Source organism: Phalacrocorax carbo, chromosome 1, assembly GCF_963921805.1.
Source record: "Phalacrocorax carbo chromosome 1, bPhaCar2.1, whole genome shotgun sequence".
NCBI classification, from domain to species: domain Eukaryota; kingdom Metazoa; phylum Chordata; class Aves; order Suliformes; family Phalacrocoracidae; genus Phalacrocorax; species Phalacrocorax carbo.
The window spans coordinates 200,469,639-200,495,818 of record NC_087513.1 but is presented as its reverse complement, the minus strand read 5'-3'; the positions used below and the strand labels follow the sequence as shown (position 1 = coordinate 200,495,818).

The 26,180-nt window shown below is 40.3% G+C and overlaps 1 protein-coding gene across 2 annotated transcripts in view; it reads right to left on the bottom strand.

Annotated features, from left to right (window-relative positions):
• ALKBH8 (alkB homolog 8, tRNA methyltransferase) overlaps positions 1–26,180 on the bottom strand; it is a 50,374-nt gene that overhangs the window by 11,359 nt on the left and 12,835 nt on the right. For both annotated transcript variants that reach the window (XM_064441264.1, XM_064441266.1), the window contains 3 exons: positions 24,001–24,071; positions 4,719–4,825; positions 589–743 (listed from right to left, as the gene is read on the bottom strand). In XM_064441264.1, the coding sequence (XP_064297334.1) occupies positions 589–743; positions 4,719–4,825; positions 24,001–24,071 (333 nt within the window). The remainder of the gene's footprint in view (positions 1–588; positions 744–4,718; positions 4,826–24,000; positions 24,072–26,180) is intronic.

The window sequence follows — 26,180 nt, the reverse complement described above, 5'->3', positions numbered from 1 at the left end:
GGTTTACGTTTTCAAAATTGAGACAGTGCCCCTAATATCAAAGATCATGACATCACTGCAATTCAGCCTCCGAAATTCTGTTCTGAGGGCACAAATGGTCTTCAATTCCATGTAATTGTTGAGCCACATACCTATTATTACTTGTACTGCCTTAAGGTACTTACACAGTTCTGTCACTGCACATCTCACTGCTTCTCCTTCCCTAATGTACTTATTTTCACAAAATTACAGTCCCCTTCAAATAAATAAATCAACAAAAACTGATGGGAGCCTGAAGAATAGTAGCTACTTCTATTCTGGTACATTATTCCAGCACCTGATGTCCCAATGAAATGCAAGATTCCAGATTACTTGCCTGGCTCTAGAGCAATCCAGATGCCTTCCTGTACAGAGAAACTACAGCAGCCAAATGGATGCAACCAATTCAAGCCCTACAGTATGCCTAACCCAGAGGACTACGAGGCTACCAGGTTGGCTACCGGGACTGCCAAAACTACCCAAAGGGATAAACGCGTTTGATAAAAAAAAATGCTTACATATTGGTGATAAATAACAATTTTGACTTGAAGATCACCTCAAGACACTTACTGCAATTGCAAGGGCTTCTCCTCACTTTCCTGAATGTAAATGATGTCCTTGTTTCCCTTCGGTTTAGAGTTAAATCTCCAACATCAGCAGTGATTGTTCCAACTTTCTGCCCAAGCTCAGATGCTTGAATGACATCATATTTTCGGGGTGTAATCCTAAAACAAAGTAAAACAAAATAAAAGAATAATTTGCATCAGAAAAAAACCCCAATTTATCTTTGTAAGAAGGCACTTGTTAAATACTGTGACAAGTGTGATTACAACACGCTATTTAAGGTACTGCTGCTTCTCAGTTTTCAACTTACTCAATATCAGAGGAAAAAAAGGTGCTGACACATAAACTAATGACATTAAAGTCATTAATTAAAGTGTTAATTAATTGCAAGTAATTACATTCCCCCCTTCCTTCCATAAAGTTTGATTGTTTGTTTTTCTATAACTTTATCTGAGATATATTTGTTAAAGATAAAATATGGGCATAAAAGCATAGCATTGGCTGAGCCCTACATTAGCAGACTGAAGTTTCATATTACAAACGGGCCTCTCCAATGAATTCTGCTTTGCATAAGAATTACTTTTCCATTTATTGACAACAGAAGATCCAAAGAAGTAGCATTACTAAAATGCCTAAAGGGAGAAACTCTGCTGTAGATCATCTTTCCTGGCCAAAATCTATCTATCAATCAAGCAAACTGGGAGCAGAGCTTCTTAAGCTACTTCTGGATTTGGCACTGATCTTAATAGAAAAAGAAGTTTCTTTGCAAGGACAAAAATCATAAAATGAAAGTGATTTGGAACTTTTTTGGGGTTAGAAATGTTTCAAATAATTGTATGAAGAGATTTAGCTATGAAAAAGTACCAAACCCAGGAATTTTTAATAGCTCTACAAATGGATCTCTCAAAGTTGAGAAGAGGAAAATGAGGAAGTAAAATGCAAAACACAACATGAGGGAAGAGAAACAGCTGCACCCACATGTGGCTTCCCAACAACTGCACGCGGGAAAAAGTAGATACTCTCAGAAAAAAATGGAAACTATTCGGGGAAATAGCTCAGCACTTCAAAAGCTGTTACTGTCACACTGAAACACTTCCTGAACTTACGTTATCAAGTAGATTAATGCAGAAACTTCCTCAAGGAAAAAAAATCCTCTAAGGAATTGTCCTCTCAGTGAAGCCCCTTCAGAGCTGCTGACTTCGAAGTACTTGACTCCCTGCAGGACAAACTCTTGGTATAAAACTGACTTCCATATTGGTTGGCGGAGTTTAACCCTCATTGGTTAAGCCAGAAGGGGGGAAAAAGTGCTTACATCTTCTAATAAAACAGAGCATTCAGTCTCATCTCAAATTTCTATTGAAACTTTTTTGCAGGTCACATGAAACCGTTGACCAGTGCCTGTACTTAACCAAGAAGAATGATCTGAATGCTGAGAAGGCAGCCTGCAGTCTGATCAGCATTCCCATACTTTGCTGTATGCCATCTTTCCTACCACAGGGAAGCTGATCTCTGAGTCACAGGGAAAAAGAGGGCAGGTCGTTTCTGTCTGGAAATCAGGAAGCAGCACATTGATGCTCCATCTAGATGTTGCAAAAAGGAGACATGGTGCAGCCCCAAAGGCAGTCATGGAAAGGATGGGATCTAATAAAGAGCAATCTTGTTCACAGCAGATAATGAAGCTATGATGAAATCATCAGCTGAAGATAAGCAAGACTCCCTGGACAGGAGAACTTCAAATCCGGGGTTTGCAGATTTTCTATTTGATTTTCTTTTGTACCTGCAGCAATAAGCTAAGCATAGCAGCTAATATTTTCAGAAATAAGTCTTCTTTTTCAAGATTCTAGTTTCAACCTACATAACTTCCTTTTGCCTATACTACAAGCACGAACTGCAGACAAAGGCTGGGCTAAAAACAGGCTTCCCAATGTCAGAAATAATATGTTGCACATCTTGCTTGGCACAGATTTGTTCTACTACTGTAGTGTCAGGAATGGTGCTTTGCCAGGTTACCCAACCAAAAATGAACCTCATCAGAAAAAGACCTCACAAATGAACCTCACCAGAAAAGCCATAATTTTGCTTTCACCTATGAGACAGAAAAAGCACAAATCTTTTGCTCTCCTTGATGACACTGTATAGTTTGTTTCTCTTTCAGACAGAACCGAACAAAGAACATTTTCCCGTGCACTTCGATTAACAGGGTCAAAATGAAGTCTCTCATTGCCCTGGCATCTAAATATACACTCTGAAAACACTTCCAAAATAATTCCAAAATTGAACATTTTGCTCTCTAATTTGACTTCTGAGGAGTAGATAAAAGGCATCACAAGTGATCTCAAATACATTCTGACATTATGTATGCAAGTGAATTAACTACACTTGCTCACTGAATGATTAATCTTGCTGATTACAATAGTATGCTTCACTAGCATGATGGAAAGCTTACTCCAGCTGAGTATCCTGACCCACTATTGCTTTTAAAAATAAATGGAAAAACTATATTTAGGGAAGGTGGACAAGCACTGGGACAGGAATAACGTATGCATGAGTAGACAGATCTGGGATCTTCATTTTAAGTGTAGTTTATGTCATTTGTTCTCAAAAGACAACCATCACTTGAAAGTACAAGTGAGTTAAGTAACAATCTCTTTCCAGTTCTGAGTAGGCAGGTACATTGCCCCAACCTGAATGCCTGCTGGCAAGTACTGCAAGTGACCTGCGTGCATCCTTCCCTCTCCTGGCAGTTTGGCTGCCCAGGGCCAACTTGGAAAAAGCAGTGCTGCTGACCTTGGAGAAAGCTGTCATGAACACAGCCAGAAGCCTGAGCAAGGACCTTGCCTCCTTCCCCTGGGAGCTCCTTTTAAACGAAGGCTGTCTCACTGGGCCTTGCCCAAGCTACACATAGCCCCCAATGCATCCCCAGCTGTATTTGTGCATGGCCACTGATCCAGGCCTAGACCCACAGGCTGGCATCCTAACCTGGCCTCAGCCCAGTCCCACGGAGCTGCCTGATCCCCAGGGTTGGGGGCTCCCCAGGCCAGCAGCATCACTGACAAGGAAACCGCACAGTGTCCTCAGACTTGTAGATAACCTTTCCAAAAGGCAAATGAAAGTGTTTGACAGGATAGAACAAGAAGCTTATAATGCTGGTATCAGTGTTCAGTCTTGTATACCAAAAAACAAAGGACTTCACTGCCCTGGGCTTCTATAATGATGCACGTCAGGAGTACAAGGTGCTTTTTACAACTATTTAATTTAATGAAGGAATATACAAGTGTTATAAGTGCTCTATAAAAATGAACAATGTAAAGGTCATTGGGGAGTTCATGTTCACCCTTCTTCATAATACAAATTAATCAGTAAAATTAAAAGGCAGAAAATCTTCTGCCAATAAAAAGATTTGATGTTTGATTTACACAGAACATAATTAGTGTCTCCAGTTGACTGCTGTAACCAGTGATGGCTTGGGTCAAACAAAGGAAGAAACATTTACCATGGACATTTCTGTCCAATATGAGGGTTTCCAATATGAGGGTTTCCACATTCTCTTGAAGAAATGCACTACTTTCACTCTCAAAGCTCGCCAAGGTTTAGCCTTTTCACCAATTTCAGCGCTCCTATTGTATCTCCCAGTGGTGCATCATTTAAAAAGCATGTATTTAAACTCTACAATAAGCGAAGCCTCAAGACGTATTTCAAGAACTCTTTCCCAGGATCACCCTCTTAAACCAGCCCTTCTCTAAAGCCTTTGGCATATGTGATCCAATGGGAAAAGCTGTGGGCTGAAAGAGAGAAAGGAAATGGTGAAGCTAATTGCACTACAATCAACTCCTTGCCAGCTCAGAGTCATTGAGGACTTTCACACCGCAGATGTGAGAGTGATTTCTGAGCAAAACTTCACTTGTGACAGCAGCAGGAAACTGCAGCTCAGGGACCAGCAATTAGCTTTCTAAAATCCCACTTTTTTCAATTTAACCTGAGCAGCATCTAAGCAGAGGACTGGATTTGTATAACAGTTATAAAACTTGACTTGATTTCTTTCAGAGCAATTTTAAATACAGAATGTCATTAACAAAGCAAACAAACAACATATATTATTCTTCTGTTATCAGCAATGTAGGGACTCTTGCACATACCCATGTGTCCACAGGTATCTGGATTCTCCAGCCATCACCAATAAACTGCATCGGGGCAGCATAATTGCCACTGTGTGGCCGTCAGGGTGTTTGAAATCCATCACAATCTAAAAAGAAACAAAACCAGCCACAACGAATGAGCATGACTTACAGAGCTTCACATACATGCCAGGCACTCTGAAGTCTTAGCTTTGTTTGCCTTTTCAATCCATTCATCAGAATATCACCACAACACAGCTACATATTTCCTAGGCATGCAAGAGCCTCTAAGCCTCTGTCTTTAAGATTTCTCCCTTTCAGCACTACGTTCAAAAATCTCAGGCAAATATATGGGTATATATAGATAATCAAAATACAAGAAATATATGTATATATATTCTTTTCACAGTAATAGCTTTCTTTGTGAGAACACAGTAGCACCATTTAATCTCTGTGTGTACCTCAGAGGTAGAAAAGGATTACTACCCTTCAAATAACGGCAACTGCATAAGGGGATGAGAGGGCTCATTTGCTGTAACTCAGGCATCTGAAAGTTAGGTACCTGGGCTAAGGCAGTCAGCTACTGGCTTTTGTGAAGACAAGCATCTCCACAGAGTGATTCGTCCTAGTCTAAAATGTAGAGCTAAGAGATGTGGAATGACCCTGTGCCCTCTGGAAATGCCTCTCCATTCACAGCGGATTAAGCTGAGACAATTACCTCAGAGTAGATACGTAACATTTAGATAACCAGTATTACGTGAAAGAAATAATTTCCAACCTGCCCACATTCTTGGAGGTTTGCAGCACAACAAGCACATGCAGTCTCCCAAGATCCTCACTAACATGCCAACTACCAGACCATCCTTTTATTATTTGCCACCTGTCTTCTAACCATGGCAATATATTGAGGTAACGCTTTCAGCTTTATTCCAATTTCACAGCCCAGATGGCAGTGCTACATTTTGCTTCTGCTTGGGCTAGGAATGTTATCCTTTTACACTTCCCAAACGAGAGAAACTCTTGCTGTGGAAAATAAGCAGCAGGTCATTTAAGCAAGCCAAATGAGTTACAGAAGACCTACCAAAAAAGAAAAGTGGTCAAAAACTATTCAAGTCAGCAGTTCCAGCTACACTCATGAATTAGCACCATGAAAATGCTGCCACCTGATTTGTAACCTACTAAGTGTGCAATTTAAAAGCAGAGTTACTACAGTATGCCAGATCGAAACAAATTAAGCAGTTCTGCTTCTGCATACAGATGCATTTAACAAAGAGAAAACAGTGGTACAATAATCAGCCATTCAGCACAAAAAAACGACAAGACAGAGACTGAATAAGCAAGGCTTAAATGCTACAAATTACCACTTACAACATTTACTATTTAATGTTGCGCACACTGGAGCAAACTACAGTGGCATTTACATTTTTACAAAAAAAATTATTTACGGTCTAGTACCACCCACATAGAATGACACAGCTTCTGTTGAGCTATCCAAATTTATGGTAAGAAATGAGCAGGGTGACAAACAGTAGGGGTGAAAGGGGAAGAGAGATATGGGGGAACATGAATAAAGCCTATCTATATAAGCTCTGATTAATGATTATGACACACTTCAATAGCTACAAAAATAGATGAATGGCAGCCACCTGCTCATATACTCCTTCTCTTGCACGTAGCAGTTTCTTCTAAGTATCCTCAAAGAAGCATAGGGTGAAGAAGAAAACACAGTGGCTTCATAGATCTGATGGAGAGGCTGTCCCGTAAAGCATGACTAGGTGCAAACCTCGGTAAAAAGATGTAGCTCTCTGACACGGCAAAGAAACCAGAGGATGACTGATCAGGACCAGCAAGTGAAGAAAAGAAAGGCATGAAAAGAAAGTAAGTGGGGAGTGAAGTGGTCAGATGAAATAGGCAGGATGGTATCTCAGGCTGTCTTTTGCTCACTGCTGTTGGGGTACAGGTGTGAGGGGACAAGATAGAGACTGGGTTCTTCAGAAGTATGGCAGAATAAACTGAACATGACACTGTCCAGATTCCTTCCTGGAGGCTCAGTTACCCCACTCTCCCTCTTTCTGTGTCAGCAATAGCTAAAAAGACCTGTTCTTGCAGATGATGTTCAAGTACAGTACTTTCTCCAAGAGTCAATGATTGCCAGCTCTATGGGGTCTCCTACACTTCAGTTCCCATCTCCCTCCAGGCCCTAGAAGACAACCTCATTCCCTTTCACTTCTCTGTGCACCAGGCTGGGGGACTCTATATGAAGCAGTGGGAAACAGTTCCTCCAGCTCCCTGCCTTCTCTGCTGCAGTACCTCATGCATCTCCAGTTCCTTTTTCCCCACCAACTGCATGGCCCCCAGAGTCTCTTCGCAGAAGATGCTCCTCAAACCCTGTCCTGTTAACAACTGTGCATCCAAAATAGCAGCAGTCCAGAGCATTCTGTAACAGACAGCACGCTGGGAATGAGAGGCCACAAAACTATCCCTGGTAGCTGGATTTTCAGACAGAAGCGGCAGGAAAATAGCAGACTGTAGAAGAGGAGAGCATGTCCTCCTGGCTGAATTTCAGCTATGCTAAGCCAACAAGAAAGATGTGAAACAAATTTCTGATGGTGCAAAATTTGAGGCTGAAAAGCAGATTACCTATTGTATGTAACAGCTGCCTGGTCTAGTCCTCACTAGCACATGATCCCAGCTCTGTCCCTGCCCCCTCCTTTTCTGTGAAGGAAAAGCTTCTATGTTATCATCTCATGTTGTGTGGCTGCTCCCCTTCTAAATGAAAATCATCCTTATAACAAGCAGTCATGATTTGGGCAGAAAAATATAAATAAAGGATTAATTAACTTGCAAATGGGCAATGACATTAAACAATTAGCAGTAATTGGAAGAGTCAAAAATCCAAATCCAAAACTGACTTTTGATTACGAAGCAGACGGGGATCCTCAGCTAGGATATATTAAAGTTTTGCACTCTTTCTATTAACAATAGATTTGACATTGCAATTCAAAGACTTAAATTTAAGTAACTCACTGAACATCTGAAGAAAGTTAGTGCAATTCCTATGCTTCATTTATCTAAAATAACTGCACCTGAACACTTAAAAAACCAAGCAACTGTATTTCTTTAATTCTTTGTCTACAGTAAAGAACATTTAACCCAGAAGAGTTTTTTGAAGAACTCCGTTCCTATCTCTGAAAAGCCTATTACTTACTAAAGGAGATAACATTCCCACACTCCTATATGTATCTTTATCCTGGCAGAACATTCTAAATTGTCACTGTCACACACACACACACACACACACACACACAAAAGATTAACGCATTTGGTCCTCTTTTTAATTTACTAAGGACTCACAATCAATAAAGCAACTCTGCCGCTGCCGAATCAATCTGCTTCATGACAGCTTTGCTCCACAGGAGCTATTTCCAATTACTATTTTCGTTTTTACCTATTTTCTTTTTTCTCTTAGGTGGCAGAGTCAATAAAGATCAAATTTCCAGCTAGCCCATGGCGCATCATCCAGGGATTAAATTCAAAAATAAAAATAGCTGATACTTTGATCTTATACAACTTTTACCGTCTTTCTTTGCATTATGGAAAAAGTGTGTCTCTATATATACAGCAAAAAACTTGAAAGAAATAAACATCTAATAATACCTACTTGTGGATTTAAATATGTTGTCGTGATGCCAGGTTATTTGAGAGAGTGCTCATGACACAGGAGCATACAAAGCAGTAAACAGCTTTCAAGGATGGCTAAACATCAAAGCAAAATGACACCTACATCATGAACATTGCTCCTGTGGCATAAAATACAGCAAAACACAAAAACCAGAAAAGAATCCAGCTTAAAAGAAAAAGCTAGGAAAGTATGGGGTTTTGTAACTCCTCAGAGAACGAGAAGTCTGCACCACCTTCCAGTGCAGTGGTACTGCACTTCATGAAAGACCACGAGGATGGAGGTGACTGACTGGTCTATTAAATAAGTAACAATGCAAAGACAAGACAGAAATAATGCAAGGGGACTATAAGGACAACATCAATAAGGATTTCACAGCTACAGCATGGAACGACAACATCATTTTTCTAAGCTTTGTCTCTGAGGCAATTTGTATTTGATGTTAATAGACTCCCTTAGACTAAACATACTCTAGAGCTAAAAAACAGTGCAAGGTAGAATGGTTCTCAAGTCTCTGATGTTATTTACTGAATTTTCCGAGAGCAAAGGCACATTATCAGCCTATGTAGCAGTTTCCCACATGTAAAACAGATGAAAAAGAATGTCTACTTCAAAGACAGCTTGGAGATTTAAAGCCCACATATGGAGCTTGAACAACACAGTGAGGCTCTATGCAGAGACAAGAGCCTGCTGGCTTACACAGAACACAGGCAATCAATCAGTAATACACACTGCCTTTCACTGCAAAAACATGCTAAATTCCAAAATTTGGAATTCACAAAAATGCTGAATTTTCAGGGAAAAAAGAATGGGATTATCTTATCTGAATAAACCATGTCATACGAAATTTATCTTAAGTAACCTATGCTGATATTTACATCTATATCATGGTCTCTAGCCATACTACAGAAAATGAGTGCAATGTTGGCAATCGTGATGAAATATTTCAGTACTGCCTACCTCAAAAATCTCTCAACACATGCACAGGCCTCTCCCATATCAGATTTATGCCAAGCATACCATCTTTTGCTAAGCCTGCTTATCTACTTAGGCACCATGCTGATGCTAATTAGATGCTTAATATACCTACTAGGTTTTCTTTCTTCAAAAACTGTATTCAACTTTCCATCTATGCAATGCATTACTATCTTCCTGAATTTTCTGTGTCGTTTTAAGTATCTATATATTTCTTCCTCTTAGCTGAAGTCTAGCACAGGAATGTTTAAAAATTATTTCAATATACAGACCGTACTTAATTCTTCTCTCTCTGAGGTCTCACCTTATTATGATTTTCTTGATAACTCCATGAAGAGTGTATCCACGGAACAGCATGCTAGTATCTCTCCTAGCTATTATGTATGCCATTGACTCCATGATACAAATTCTCTTGTTTGTACTCTTTACAAAATTCAGGTAGCGCACAAGAAGAGGAAAACTGCAATTTCCAAGCTAACTCCTGTTGGATGGAGGAGCTTCCAATCTTCTGCAGGCCTCGTCACAGCTAGCTCTAATATACACCACTCTCCTTTTGTACCCAGGGATGCATTTCTTGAGGTTGACCAAATCCAAGTTATTAGAAGTGTTTCAGCCAGCACAACACTGAGCAGGAGAGCTGAGATATGCCATTAAATGCTCTACTGTGCCTCGTCGGTGATCGTTGCCACTGAAGAATAACTGCAGTGCTAAAATTCAGCTACTCTGGGTACACCTACATTGCTGAACAAAAGATGATACAAAATGTTAATAAATGCCTACAGATTTCAAAATAGCCTTCGTAACTAATCCCCCAAAGCTCTAATGCCAGAGTTATGTGCACACCACCTCTTCAGAGGCCACGTGGGCCACCAGCACTCACCCCTCTCCTGGCAATGGGGGCTCCCCTACTTGTACATCTGTCTTGTGAGTTGTGGGTGCTCCCCATGCACACTCCAGTGACAAAGGCCCCCCAGGCTCACAAAGAGGCACTCTGGGTGTGTGTCTCCACTGCAGCACTCCATGCTATCACCCCACCAGCTGGACATCAGTTCTTTGTGGTGTCTAACAGGGTGGCTGTTCTGCCCAGCCTCAGCAGAGGCTGGGATGTTGGTGGGACTTCTGGCAGCGTCACACCAACTTTTGACTGCTCCTGTTCCCACCCCAAGGTCTCTCCCTGCTGTTCCCAATTTTTACGCTTCACTCACACGACCTCTCAGGCTGACTCTTCTTTGTTTCAAAAACCTCTTTGTAAATACAGGGTGACTGTTTAACCTTGCTGATAGAACATAGACTAAAAGAGGAACACAACAAACCTGATCCATTAAAAACTACCCATCAAATATGCCAATTTCTACTAACTCTAAAAGTACCAAGTTTCTTTTGTATGTCAGGACATTTCCTGGGGCCTTTGCACCTTTCCAGATCATTACCTGTGCTAAAACTCAGTGTTGAATATTAGACTCTTACATAAAAGACTTTCAATCCCTACAGTAAAAGGCAATAGTTGCGTTACCACTGGTTCCCTCTGTCACCACAGGTATAAATTTTTCCTTTCCGGAAAATGCTGTCTAACCCCAGCATATGACCTTGATGCTGCCCTTTTGTGCATCCAGAGACAAAGACTCAAGCAAGTTCTCAACACATCCAATTTATTCAATTTCGTTAACATTCCATTTTCATCCTTTAATAAATAGCCTCCCTAGCTCTTAGCTTAAAGTCTTTTAGGACACAGAAAGCAAGAGGCTAATGCTGTTAGTCTTAATTTAATTTCTTTTATTGACTTAGCCTGCTCTGCAGTATTTTCCATTCTTTCAGTCATACATCTTCCCTCACATCCACGGGTGCTACTACACTGACATACAGGGAACTGCATCCACCTATACCAGGGCAGAATGTACCCCAAATGTATGAAATCACTCATTTTCCTTCCCAAAGGAAAGGAAATTTCCAAGATTTATATCACTTGCTCTCTAATGGGGTACAGTTCAATGGAAGAGCACAGGAGGACTCTTATACATCCTTATCCTAGGGGTCTCCAGCCATCACAAGAAAGCAGTTCTGCATTGTCAAATACATCTTCTCAGACTTGCACTTAATGTACTACTCTGTTCTGAAAGTAAATAATCCTTATTTACACGTTTAATGCTGTACCAAATGTCTACCAAGAAACTACTGTACAAGTCTTTACAACACAGACTCAGCTGTTCTGTAACAAGTACAACTTTATATGCACACATGATGACATTTACAGGTGTCTGGTGTGCACATCTGTGTACGTGGTGCTGTGGCATATCTGTAATTCTTTCACACATTAAGAACTTGCAAGTTCTCAAGATATTTCCAATATCTAAGTAGAAAAGGAAACACTTCAGGGTTCAAACAGAGCATATCACCTTTTTAAATGACTGATCATTTACAAATATCTGTGGAAACACACTATAAACAGCAATTCCCATGTTACCAAGGTTGCAAATACATGTAGCAGGATTCTCTTCACCCATGCCACCCTACCCGTACATTTATCATCCTGTCATCGACCCTTACAACCTTTAACTGCGTTTTCCAGAACAGAAGCAGTGTAAGGGACTGTGAATAAGGCCCCCACATAACATAAATAACAATTGATACAGGACAAACCAGCCCTTGGCTGAGTAATACTGCCAAACGTGGAATAACACCTAGAGTAACAAGACTCATTTCCAGGAAACAGGACCTGTAATACTTAAATTCAGGGTGGTACACTCATACCATGTACTAGTGTGCCACCACAGTGGTACAATAGTTCAAATCCTTACAGGTTCTGGGTATTTCAAGGCATGGGTAAAACAGGCTGCATGTTCATCATCCTGTATAACGGAAAACTCTCTTCCGTCACTCTCCACAATCATCAGGGTTGTTCATCAGACCTTACTGTCTTCTGCAGGTCTCAGCTTTCTGCTTGAAATGCTGTAGTACAGGAATGCAAGCTAACTGTATATCATAGGGTGGGAATAGGCATTCAGTTCAAGATTAAGACATCTATGTTTGCGCATAGATTTTTAAAAATTCTGTTAGGTAACTGAAACCTGAAACCAGACACTAGCTGTCTAGTTCAGTGTGAGCTCAATCATCCCCTAGGCAGGAATGACTCAATCCCCATTGATTACAGAGCTCAGGCATGTACCGCACACGTACATACCTACTTGTAAACGCTAAAATATAAGTGTCTTAATCCTGGACTGAATACCACTAACAACAAGTTATTAAATTAGGCACCCAAGTACGGATTCATCAGATGCCTCAACTCTGTTTAAAACAGTCCTGTCTTAATTAAAACCTCTTTCTGCACTATTATCACTATAATCTTGCTCCCTACATACTGAGAAAGTAGCATGGAAATAGTCCAGTGCTGAATATCTGTAATTCAAAAGGATGAAATTATGAGTTTACTCAGCCTGAGTTTGAAATAAAGTTCACCTAGCCCTTTTCACAACTCCATTGAACAAATGTGCCAGATACTATTACAATAACAGAGAATTACCAGAATACAGGACATGCAAACTGTGCCTTACCGAACTAATTCTTGCATCATACTTCACAAGAGCTGACAAGACACAGATTTTAATCTATTGCTATAGAAACTACCATATGGCTTGTTTCTTAATCCTCTATGTCTTCACTGTAAAAGGGAAATCTACAAAGGAACAAAGATCTGAGCATGAATTTAAAGAAATGGCTTAAAGACATAAAGAAAAGTCATTCCTTAGCAGTCAAAAGCATATAACTCTCAAAAAAAAGACCCAAAACCAAAAAACCAAAAGCCATCTTTTTGGTTAATGATGTCTCCTAGGGCCTTTCAGTATCATTCAAAACACAGCATGACACAGAAAGATTTCTTTAAAATTCATTTGAAGAAAACTGTTTTATCAATTTACACAATTGCTATGTTTTATCCCACGGAAGTACCACACATCTGAAATCTACATATTATTTTAAAGCAGGTAAAACAATCAAAAAGGAAAAACACATTTTCATGTTTTGATAGGTGGTATTCCAACACTGCAGATTTTCATCACAAGCAATGTCATCTCTTTCTTCTGTCATTCCCTTCATCTGCTTCATTAGCCCAATGAGTGTCTTCATATAATGCAGCTGTAAGTTATAAAAAAGGGCTCTACCAGGGCTTCAGCATCTGGCCCTGAATTTACAATGGTTTGCATGAACATGCGCTGCAGAGAGATGTACACAGTAACAGATGAGGATGAGGAACAAGAACACCTCAAAAGTAACTGTAAAGTGTCCAGTTTTCCCTGCTTTCAGCTGCACCATCAACCTTGGTTCCTTCCAACCATTATTCTGCTGCCCCAGCAAACAGACCAGAGCTTCACCTGCATTGCCCCTGCACTGCACCAAGAGGCTGGCTGCCTACTTGCTTCTCTGGAAAGAGCATACACCTCTCCCTTCCTTGATTCAGAATCCTTTTGTCAAGCGTATCAGCACCACAGGTTTGACAGCTCCGGCTCCAGCACACTTTTAACTGCTCTAAATTTCAGTTCCTCAATGAAAATTTCCAGTGTCAACTCTACTGAAACAAGAGGTCTGTGGAGAAACTCTGAAACATTCATGTAGCTGGAAAGAAAAACAGAAAGGAAACAGTGCAGTATGCAAAATGCTCAGATTTGTAAAGATAGTATAAATGCAGGCAGACTGCAAAGCCCATTTGCCGCACTTACTGGTATTATAAGAAGTCCAATTCAAAGCCAAGACAGACAATACGCCACAGCAGGAGTTTAATTTGTTAAGCCTGTTTTTTCGCTTATGGACTACTTGTGATTATTATTATTGACTGACTACTTGTCATTTCTACATGAAATTTGCCAGTCTTAAAATAGGCTCCTATGACAATAGAGATGACATCACTGGCTAATGAAATTAGATTTCTTTATTGAATTCCAGAACTGAAGTATGGCTGAAATGTAACAGCTAAATATAACGACTTTTTAATGCCCCAGAGTTCAGCCTGCTTGCTGTTAATTTGTGGCAGACACCAGGATTCCATTTCATACATCAAGTACTGATCATCTAAAAATAACATGGGGAACAGAAATAACTTCTTCTGATAAACCTCTTGCAGGATTAAGAAGTCTTTAAAAAAAGTTAGTAACTACTCAAACAACAATACAGAGGTTTCTATTAAAAAAGTACTGAACTATATTTCAAGAATCACAATCCAAAACCTGAATCAAAAATCATTCCAGTTGTAAAAATATTAATTAAAATGTAAATTTAAATGCCCTGTTAGTTTTCTTCTAGTCAGTGGTTACATTTTTCACAGGAATAAATAGGACTTTCATATTTAAAGAGCTAATTCATCCCAGCACCGCTGAAAAGTAGTTCATGTATCATAGTGAAGGGTACATGGGGGGAATGAAGTGGAACAAGACAAAAAAAAAGTTTTAGTTTAAAAAGAGCAATATTGTGCATCATAATCTAATTTTTCTTTCAAAGATTTTTATCTATCTACCTATTTCCTATCACATGAAAACCAATTAGAAATCTCTAGCAATAGCAAGAGTTTGTTTCCACTGAAAAATTCAATATCTGCATTGTGTGTCACAGTAAAGCCGTAACAGCCAGACGTCTGAGAATTGGAAATGAGATGATGCTGCCTCAGCATACAAAACAAGGACACTACAGAAACAGCAAATAGCCTGGAGACAACAGGTTCTGTTAAAACAGAATCAAATTGGTAAAGAAATTATGCAGAAGCTTTCCTTCATTATTTAGCAGCTATGACCACAGTCAGAAAACCGTAAGCCCTACTGCAGACTTCAAACATTTTAGGAAGTGTGTAGGATTTTGGCATGACTGTGAGAAAACTAACTGGAACTATATGACATCTTTCATAGCATCTCTATGTATTTTTCCACATGATACTGACTGGATTTAATTTTCAAATTACTCCTAATTGCAGTTTCTTTTGGCTCTCTTTCCACATTCACCTCAGGTGCACTGCTGATGCAACTGCACCAAGGAGTTCAGGAGACAAGAGCATTCTTCCAACATGCCCTTCTCAACACTGACGACTCAAAGAAAAACAGGATGCCGAAACAAGCAACCAACTGACTGGGAAGAAAACAAAGTGATAGAAACCAGGAGGAGCTGCAGTTCTGCCTTCCCTCTCAGCAGTGAAAATAATGGACCATGTGCAAAAAAACATAAAACTGCTACACAGAATGGAGTAGGGCAACTTCCAACTCCAGCAGACCCAGGAGAAATATCTCGGCAAGTCACAGCATATTCTGCAGATCAGAGATCCCACACCAATCAAACTACAGGCTGCCCACCCTTTCTTTCTTCCTCAGCACTGAAGTAGGATTCTAGTCAATTTAGGACTCACTAGGCCTTACATAGTGGGGAACAGCTTTATGGAAAGGCACGGTAGACGACAAGTTTCCTTCTGTGGAGAAGAAGGAAGGCTGGTATGAATCCAACAAAAGGGAGACAGGAGACAAAGCTTTGCAGAGCTGTTTGCCCAGTAGCGGTCCACCAGTAGTAAATGCCAGACCTTGGAGACTCACCACAGGGACAACTCCTACAAAGAGGTACCTGGAAACTAATGTCTCCCCAAGATTAAAGGGGAGAAAAAAACCAAAGAATATTTTTACATATAAAATTTTAAAATACAGGCTCTGTCATAGCTTATCTTTGATTTTGTTCCTCCCAAGTAGCTGAGGAGGTAGCAGAGAAGGCAAGATCTCCATGCTGCTGCCTCGTTTCTCAACAAACCACTGCCAAACAGCTTCTAGAGAAGTAACACGAGTAACATTGTTCTGGGGGCAATTCTGTCCAAATGCTCTTCTGGTAGCATCTCAGTGCAAATCAAGACTGGTTAGCAGATTCCTACAGCACCTGAGGAAACAATGCTTGTCTGCATTAGTTTATTATTAGGTATTGCAGGATAGGTTCCCTCTGAACAATTTATATGAAAGCTGAGTTTTCAAGATCCTTTCAAAGGTTAAAATAACTGATCGGGCAGAGACATCAGCAGAACACATTGATATCTGTTAACAGAATCCTGTGTGCAAACAGGGAAGAGAGATCCAGAGCAGAAACATAAACTCAGAACAGTATGTTTGCTGAATATGCACCTTTCCCAAAGAAGACACTATGATTACTATAAATATTCCCACAGAGGGCTGCAGGCTTTGTTGCTTATCTCAGAGGGCACAAGTCTATGCTCAATTATGTCAACAGAAAGTTCTCCCTTGATTTTGATGGGGTTTTTTTCTGATCCAAGCTCAATGACAGTACATTATGGTATGACATGGACAGAAAGAAACACACAGGACATATTTATACAGAGTAAATGCAAACAGGAGGCACAGATTTATGAAGCCTGATGCATTTAACTTTTGCTCAGGACAACTTTCACATGGAAAAGCTTTTCAGTGGTTTTCAAAAATGAAATACCACTTTAAATGAAACACACCAACTAAATTTGGGATACAATTATAAATACGGTCCCTCTGGGTTTCCAGCTAACTGATACAGAAACCACTGTAAATCAAAGTTCTTCAGGAACCGATAAAGCCCATGACTGTAAGAAGGCTACAGCTCACGAAACCCGTTTTACAGGTCTGAAAAGCACACTATTAAATTTCAGGAATTCCATCAGACTCACTTGAAAAAACTTGTGAACTCAGCATTAGGTTGTAGTGATTAAAATTCATGTCTTCCATTTGAGTCAAGACACATTTTGGTTCTGCCAATCCAATCTCTTTTTAAATATTGATCACTATTACTACTACTTCACCTGCTACAATTATGCTGCCAGCATGGACAGAGAGAAAACTTTGGTATAGTCACTACCAGAGTAATTCCTTAAACAGGTAAGATGCTTTCTGCCTTCCCTTAAAAGAAAAATAAATCAATGTAAATATAAGGAGTAAATTAAACTGAACCAGCAACTAACCAAGATAAGCAAAATAAGAGCAGGACCACAAAGTTAACACAACGATATCCAGTGCTTGCCTACCTTGTTAAAGCTCACACAAGACATTAAACAGGTTCTAACTGTCAAAGGCTAGTACAATCTAGACTTTTTAAAGGCTTCTGATAAAATCTCTCATGCAGTTGTTACAGAAACAGCTGCTGCTATAGCAGCTACAGATTAGAAGTAGATCAACATGTAAGAAGCAAAAGTGCAGGGAAAAATGGTCAATTAACAGCCTGAGAGATGAATAGCAGCGGTGTACCTCATTCTATCAGTTCTAGGATGACCATGGGTCATATTTCAAAAGATACGGTGGAGTTTTCCTCTGTAACATCGCTCTGTTTTCAAGGCTTAAGAGAGTCACAGCTTTTCTTTATAGATCAAAGCACTTAATATCTACAGGCCGACATGATGAATAACTGTTCAGATGAACAGAATTTAGGCAGAGGTCAAGGACGATCCACATGCAGACCCACTGTTTAACCTTGAGCCACAAATTTTACTCAAAACCCTGAAGCTTGTTCGCAGACATTCGGTCAGGAGCCTAGCCAGAGCATCACAGCAGTTCTCAGTGTTTCTACCAGCCTTCTGCCAGGCCAAGGCACAGGGTTAGGAAGCAGAGTAAGGCACTCAAGGAAAAGCAGAAGCTAAGAAGAGAATGACAAGCCTGGGCTTCCACATCAGGGCTAGATATCAAGAAAATGGGACAGAACAACATTAATTGTAGGATGGTGCCAACACAACACACCCTTCAGGAAAACTATGACTGTGCTTCACCCTCTGGCAGAGGGAAGTGGGTGTCCCACAGCGGTCTTGGACAGAATGAGGCAAAGCTGATGAGGAGGGAGTGCAGGGTGCTGCTAGCTGTTTATTATCTCCAGCCAGGAAAGGAAAATTCTTTTATGGATTGGACACACTCATAGCACTACTTAGCTCATTATAGAAATGCTACCTCTATTTCTAAAATTCTAATGAATCAAGGCTTACATAACAGCATATAAAATGGCAAATTAGGAAAAGTGGAAAACCAGAAGTCTCAATATTGATCAAGCTTCTGCTGCAAACCTGAAAAACGAAGTTTGACACAGGCTTTAACTAGGATTTTTTGAGACAGCTGCAAACTTGCCCAGGCTCCTAAGATGAAATACTATAAATTTACGTATCTTTAGGGACACCAAATGGAGGCACTGAAAATAACACCTAACTCAAATAAAAACAGAAAATTCTCAGCAGAAAGGGCTGTTAACTGTTTCGCAGTACTTTGTTCAAATTCATTGACACAGGACATATGGTTTGCCATTAAGCTTAATAAAAATCACTCTGAAGTAAATTCACCCCACTGCTTTTTTTTCTACGACAACTTCTGAATTAAAGAAAGTTGTGTTCAATAACACAACATTGAGACTGATATTCATTAATATTTTCAGGGCATCAACTCCTATAAAGAAAGGGTGAATGTGGTGATTTATAAAATGCCATCACAAGCCCACAAATCCAAGTGACATTCTGGAAATCTCACTTTATTCCACAGTTTCCCAGGAGATGCCAAAGAAACAGGTCAAAACCAGAGAAGTGACTAGCCTGACACTCTCACTTTTCCTGAAGTATTACAGGACAAGACACATCACACATCTCACTGCTTTGCCCTCAAACTACTTAGTGGCTTTTATAAGCTAAGCAGAAGTACAAAGTAAGAGTGAGATCTTCCACCTTCAAATCAAGTTTAATCTGTCTTGTAAACTCCCCAAAACACAACCTATTACACCAACTAGAACAAAACTGAGCCACTTGGTTTCTCAGTGCCTCTTGACAAAGCTGTTCCACATAACTGGGATAGGAAAGAGAATCTCACACCTACATCTCCACTTCATTTCATACAAGCTTAATACAAGATTGCTGTAGGTTATCTGATGCAAGACAAATACAGTGTTTTGAAGAATCATGCCCTTATCTTCTTTTCAAGATTGATTGTTCATACTTAAAATGAACATATGCACCAATAACTATTCCTTTTTTCAACATAAACCAAGGCTGCAGAAACAAATTAGACTTGCAAGGATTCCTCTACAAAATAGTACAAAGTGCTTTGTAACTGGATAAACTCATTTGCCACTGAGGAAAAGACTGAGTCTCAATAATGTGATTTAGGCTGCAAGGTATCACTGAATATGGGAGTGGCCCAAAGTGCAGCTGTCACTAGTGGTGTACCCTAGGGCTTGATGCTGGGGCTAACACTGCTTAACATCTTCATTAATGACCTGGATGATGGGGTAGAGAACACCCTCAGCAAGCTTACAGACAATACAAAACTGAAGGAGTGGCTGATATACCAGATGGTTGTTCCACCATTCGCAGGAACCCGGACAGGCTGGAGAACTGGTGCCAACAGGAACCTCATTAATTTCAATGCATGGAAGTGCAAGTCCTGCACCTGGTCAGAAATAACCCCATGCATCACTGAACACTGGGGGCTGATCAGCTAGAAAGCGTCTTTGCCAAAAAGGACCTTGGGGTCCTGGTGGACAAGAGGTTGAACATGAGCCACCAATGTGCTCTTGCAGAGAAAAGGCCAGCGGCCTCCTGGGTTACATTAGGAAGAGCACTGCCAGCAGGTCAAGAGAGGTAATCCTTCCTCTCTGCTCAGCACTGGTGAGGACGTATCTAGAGTACTGTATCCAGTACTGGGACTGGACTTCCCATTACATGAAAGATACGGACTTAACTGGAGCAGGTCCAGCACAGGGCCATGAAGATGATTAAGGAGTATCTTTATATGAGGAGACGCTAAAAGAGCTAGGACTGATCAGTTTGGAGAAGAGATGTCTCAGGCTCAGATAAAATGGCTCTTATCGATGTGTATAAATACTTGATGGGAAGGAATGAAGAAGAGGGTGCCAGACTCTTCTTAGTAGCCTCCACCAACAGGATGAGGCAATGGGCACAATTTAAAACCCATGTAATTCTATCTGAACACAAGAAAAAGGGAATTTTTTTTACTGCAAGGGAAGTCAAACACTGGAACAGGTTACCCAGAGGGGTTCTGGAGTTTCCATTTGCAGAGATATTGGAAACGCAACCGGACAGTCTTGGACAACCTGCTTTAGCTGACCCTGCTTGAGCAGGGGCCTTGGACTAGATGACCTCAGGAGGTCCCTTCCAACCTAAACAATTCTGTGGTTCTGTGAAGATGATAAAAGTTTGAGAGCTGATAGCTAAGGCACTAGGCTAGGAAAGCACTTGTATTAAGTCTCCTGCTCTGCCATAGACAACTTTATGAATAAGCTAAACCATATATTTTAGCTACTAGTTACTAGAATCTGCCTAACTCAGATCCCGGAAGGACAAGCATACAGTTGAAAGAAAAGCTCCTTCCATGACTTAGTACAAGAATAAACTATATGAGGCATTCTGCTTTCTTTTCTTACTCTGAAATGTCTGGTTAGCGAACTTCTAAAATAGCATACAGAACCAGTTGGGCTGCAAGGTTATTTCTTTATGGCTCTTTTTATTTAAATGTGTGCACTTACTGTTGAGAATAAAGAAAGGACAAGATACATGATTTTGTTTATGTGTATTTACTGTTACATTGCGGCCTAATTTATTCAGGTAAAAAAAGAAAGTCACATAACAGGTAAGAAGAGAGAGAAGAACCACATTTGGAGTACTGTGTCCAGTTTTGGGCCACCCAGTTTAAGAAGGACACGGAACCACTTGAGCAAGTCCAGCGGAGAGCTACCAAGATAATCGGGGACTGGAGCATCTCCCTCATGAGGAAAGGCCAAGAGACCTGGGTTTGTTCAGCCTGGAGAAGAGAAGACTGAGGGGGAATTTCATCAATACCTATAAATATCTAAAGGGTGGGTGTCAGGATGATGGGACTAGGCTCTTTTCAATAGTGCCCATTGCCCCTTGTCCTGTCATTGGGCACAAGTTGGAACACAGGAAGTTCCAGCCAAACCTGAGAAAACACTTCTTTCCTGTGAGGGTGCCAGAGGAGTGGAACAGGCTGCCCAGGGAGGCTGTGGAGTCTCCTTCCCTGGAGACATTCAAACCCCACCTGGATGCGGTCCTGTGCCCCCTGCTCTAGGTGTCCCTGCTGAAGCAGGGGGGTTGGACGAGATGATCTCTAGAGGTACCTTCCAACCCCTACCATTCTGTGACATATACTGAAGTTGCTGCTGTATATCCAACTATTTATTATCACAGTGTATAAATTTTCTACATGGTAAGCTTTAGTAGGAATACAGTAGGGGGATTCACTCCTAAAATGGCTAACTCACATATTACTGCAACTGATATTTACATTTTAAAATCAGATTAAGAGCTCAGTGCACAAAAACACACTAAAGAAATCATAAAAAGTTGTAAAAGTACCAGAAATAAAAGCCATTATATAATTTCAGCATTTCATGGGCCACTGGATTGTTTTACTACATGTGTACTTTGTCTGCACCTGAAAAGTGCATTAATGGCCCATTAGGAAAAGGCACTGAAACTTGGGGGCTATCTAACAGACTGTATCCAATTCCTATGCCTGAAATATCTAGAAATGGCCCAAGTCTGGCTGTTTCCGATTGAAATGTACACATTCCAATTTTTAACAGCATCAAAATGCTCCAGACAGTCCACTTCCCAGAAAGGTCTGTATTTCTCAGGTGATTAAAATCACTCTGCTTTTGGCCATCTCTGAGACCATCACAAAGGTGTGCTGTAATACAATCATCTAGAAATGCACTGCCTCTGGTGCCTCATCAAGGAAGTAACAGAACATCTGTGCCAGAGTTGGCATTTTAATTAAATGGAAAGGGTAAGAAATCCTAGGGCTGCAGACTGAGGTAGAACATGTGAAATTACAGCACCAATATAGTTTTTACAAAATAAAGTAACTTTTTTTTTATTTACAAGATCAACATAGGAACAGCTGGAAGTTGGGGTCATCTACTGCTGCTGTGCTGCTCTGAATACTCACCATGTATTAGAAAGATTAAACTTAGAATGGATAAACTGCACAGAAGATCAATTAGACCACTTTTGCCAGAGAAACTGTATGAAAGAAATGGACATTCCCATGTGCTACCTAGCATGGGGTGTTGGTACTGTTAAAGACAACATTTCAGTTGAACAGAGAGGAACACACTATCTCTGAGACAAGGCTAAGTGCAGAAGCCACACAAGGAAGTAGCCCCTAGATTGGGAGATTCTAAAACAAAAGTAGCAAGAACTCTACTGCCACTGTGCACAACTAATCCCAGATGTTCCTAACTCAAGTGGATGCTTTTGTGAGTGGTGGACAAATACATCCATGGTCAGGCTGAGAGGACTAGCAATACTAAAATCCCTTTTCAAGCAACCAAGAACACAGATGTGTCACTGCCACACATGTAAACAAAAATGCTATCTTTCCTTAGACTCTTCCCTAGTCCTAGGAGCTCCACAGTACTACACAACTTGCAAGAAGAAGTCAATGCCAGAGCCCAGACTAAAGATTCAAAAAACGTCAGTGCTCAGAACATCCAGCCATGCTCCTCTCTCTCCTAAAGAGTAGGGCAAACCTAAAGCAATAATCAAAGTTGTTGTTTTGTAACAGGAGAACGCTATCAGTAATACAGGTACAACTCCATAAGCACACATATCCGTGTCATCTACACACCGCTGCCAGAAAAAACAAGTAGCAGATTAGATCATTCTCATACAGCATTCATAGCTTTTCAACAGAAAGATTCAAAAGTCAAACCCTTATTACCCACTGCAATAACCTGTTCTTAGTCTTGTTAAGCTTCTAGTTACCAGTACCACGAGAACACACAGCAATACATGTAACTCCCCTGTCACAAAAAGCCCAAGACAGCAATGGAAGCGGGCCTTGCAGATATGTAGAATGCGCTCTCAAGAAATGTATAGGAAAGATGGGAAGGCCAAGTAGCAAAGACCTGCTGCAGTAGTGCTTAAGGCAGAGAAAGTAACACTAAATTTTTAAAACATGGGTGGGCACAGATGCAGCAGATGAATCCAAACAGAGCAAAAGTAAAGACACTCATTAGAGCACTGAGACTATATCATATGGACTGTTTTCAGCCTACTCTTGATATGTTACATGACTTCATGCTAGTCCACTGTCCTTCCATTTCCCTTCCCACTCTTTGTCTACATCATGTGCATACGTTGGAAGCTCACTGGATCAGAGCCTACCTCTGCCTGTACCACGACTAGCTCAGTAGGGTTCAGACTCTGACTGGCCCTTCTACAGGTAATACACCTACATTAGCCTACTGTAAATGTACTGAATATAAAAATAATGGGAGGCTTATACAGGCCAGAGGGAACAGGGGATGACAAGAAAAAAGTGGAAGTAGAAACATAAACAGGAGTGATATGCTTTCTAAGATGAATACAAAATGAAGGAAGGTCGATGGAGAACTGGATCCAGTTCTGGATCTGGACACTAAGATTTAAAAATAGGGTATCACTGATATCACTGGCAAATCTTCTAGTGACAATATCTCATTGCAGTTACTTGTTTTAATTACCATATCACATTACCTCACATGCATTATATTAAATTCAGAAGAGTGTGAACAGACACTATGGAAAATCAAATTAACTTCTATTAAACAATATAAAAATGGAAGTTCTCAGTAAAGCATCTTCAAAACACATACAAACATTAAGTTTACCTGAGCTCCTAAACTGAGAGAGATTATTTCATCCTCAAAAGCAGAATGTGTATCAATATGAGGAGGAATTCCTGCATAAGAATAAAACAAAAAAGTCAGTACAATAATCATAGAGTGGTATCTCTGTTAGCAAGCTCTATTTCCATGGATGCCCATACAGAAAACTGGGATGTATGGTTTAACAAACAAAAATTATCATAAAGGAGGCAATTACCTTCCAAAAGAATTCAGGACAATTGTCTGATTTATACGCCCTGATTAGATGCATACAGTTAACACAAACATCCTGTATAATCAGTGGTAATATCTAGAAGACAATTCAGAGCACCCAAAGGCCTCACTCACCCTCTGAAGACTCCAAATCCTCTCTTTGCTGCAGCGGGCACCTGAAATCACTATGCTCTCCTCTTAGGCAGCTTAGCACTTAGCACTAACAGTTATGCTGCGTTAGGGGATTTTGAACCTTAGTTCATCCATGATCATGTATTTCTCCCTCACTTTCTTCACAGAGAAGGAGTCATCCCCAATACTCCCTCTGTTGCTAAGCAAATTACTCTGCTAAGGGTCTCAGCTTAGAATTCGGACCTACTACCTACCTGTCAAACCCTGTCTCTGCTTTGCAGTTCCCAGAAGTCCACACACCATTGCTAGGCTAACCCCTGGGTAGTACATCGGTTGGTGTGTGTATATGAGTAACCACACATAGTTGAGAACTGCCAAAGGGACTGCAATTTTTTAAAATTTTTTTTTCAGATCTGCTAATTGGAAAGAAACTGCTGTTTCCCACAGCCCGTGCCACACATTTTAACACCAAGTGCTGAAACAGCAGCATACATGCCACAGCAAGGTCTCACCGCATGGTGGGGAACTGTAGTCAGCAGTGGAGCAAGGCCAGCAGACAGCTCAGGAGAACTGCAGCTATGCCTTCCTTTGACACCATAGCAGGCCCAGACAGAGTAACTCCCATGTGATCCAAATGAAAACAAAATTTGCATATTTAAAGCTCTACCCACATCCATTTTGGGCACTATCAAATTTCAGAGCTGAAAACATTTTTTCCTAACAGTGTCAGCCAGCCCTATAAGGTATACTTATTACATGCCAGATTTTACCTCCAGATGTAAATATTCTGAATTCCATTAGTTTCAGTGAAAGCAATACAAGTGTTTTACGAGGCCAATATTTAATGACAGAAAATCAGCAAGACTTGAAAACCAAGGACATATATCTGTGTTTGCTCATAACTTTGCCTCAGTATGAAGAACTGAAACTGTGCCTTCAGATGCACACTAAAGCCAGTGCAATTCACTGTGCAACAGAACATCAACTGCTGTCTTCAGCATCACCCAGACAATTCAGTCAAGACCACACTGACCTACCTATCTGCTGTCCATACTCCATACATGTAGCACATAGCAAGAGACAGTCACCTAAGCATTTGAAAGTGGATGGTAACTTTCAAGTAAATATCTACAACTTTAAACATTATTAGTTAGGACCCTGAATGAAAAAAGTGCCCTCAGAAAGAAATTCATGTAAATGCAGCCCCTACAGCTTAGATACCCAAAGTCATCAGTCACTTTTTTAAATCTCAAGTGTAATTTCCAATGACAATCTGGCTTGGAACACAGATACTAAAGTTATTAATCTGACTGCACTCTGTGTCCATTCATACCCTAACAATTTGCAATTAAGAAAGGGTATTTTGCTTTGGATTTTTTTTGTTTTGTTTTTTTTAAAAAAACCTGCTTCTGTTCTTGACAGAAATTTACAATCCTAACTAATCTCCCCCGTTGTCCCAGCCAGAAGTACATGACTGGATCAATTTAACAGGTTGTCAGATACATAAAAAAATAGGATCAGCTTTTCAGACCTATGTTTGGCAGACACTGTATTAGCTGTCAGACATTAATTCTGAAAGAAAAGCTGTTGTCCTTTCTTCCTAAGGACAAATGAGATATCCACTCTAGAAAGGAAGCCAGATACTTTGCCTTGATGATTGACCTTAGCAAAAAGCACAGCACGTGATTTATTCCCTAGAGGTGTAATTAAAAGCAAATTTCTCTTCAGATGTCTCCAGTTTGGGAAAGATTAGAGAAATAGAATAATTTCTCATTCCTCAGATAAGGTAACACTCCCTGCATCATACTTAAGAGTCCATATATCATATATACTAACAT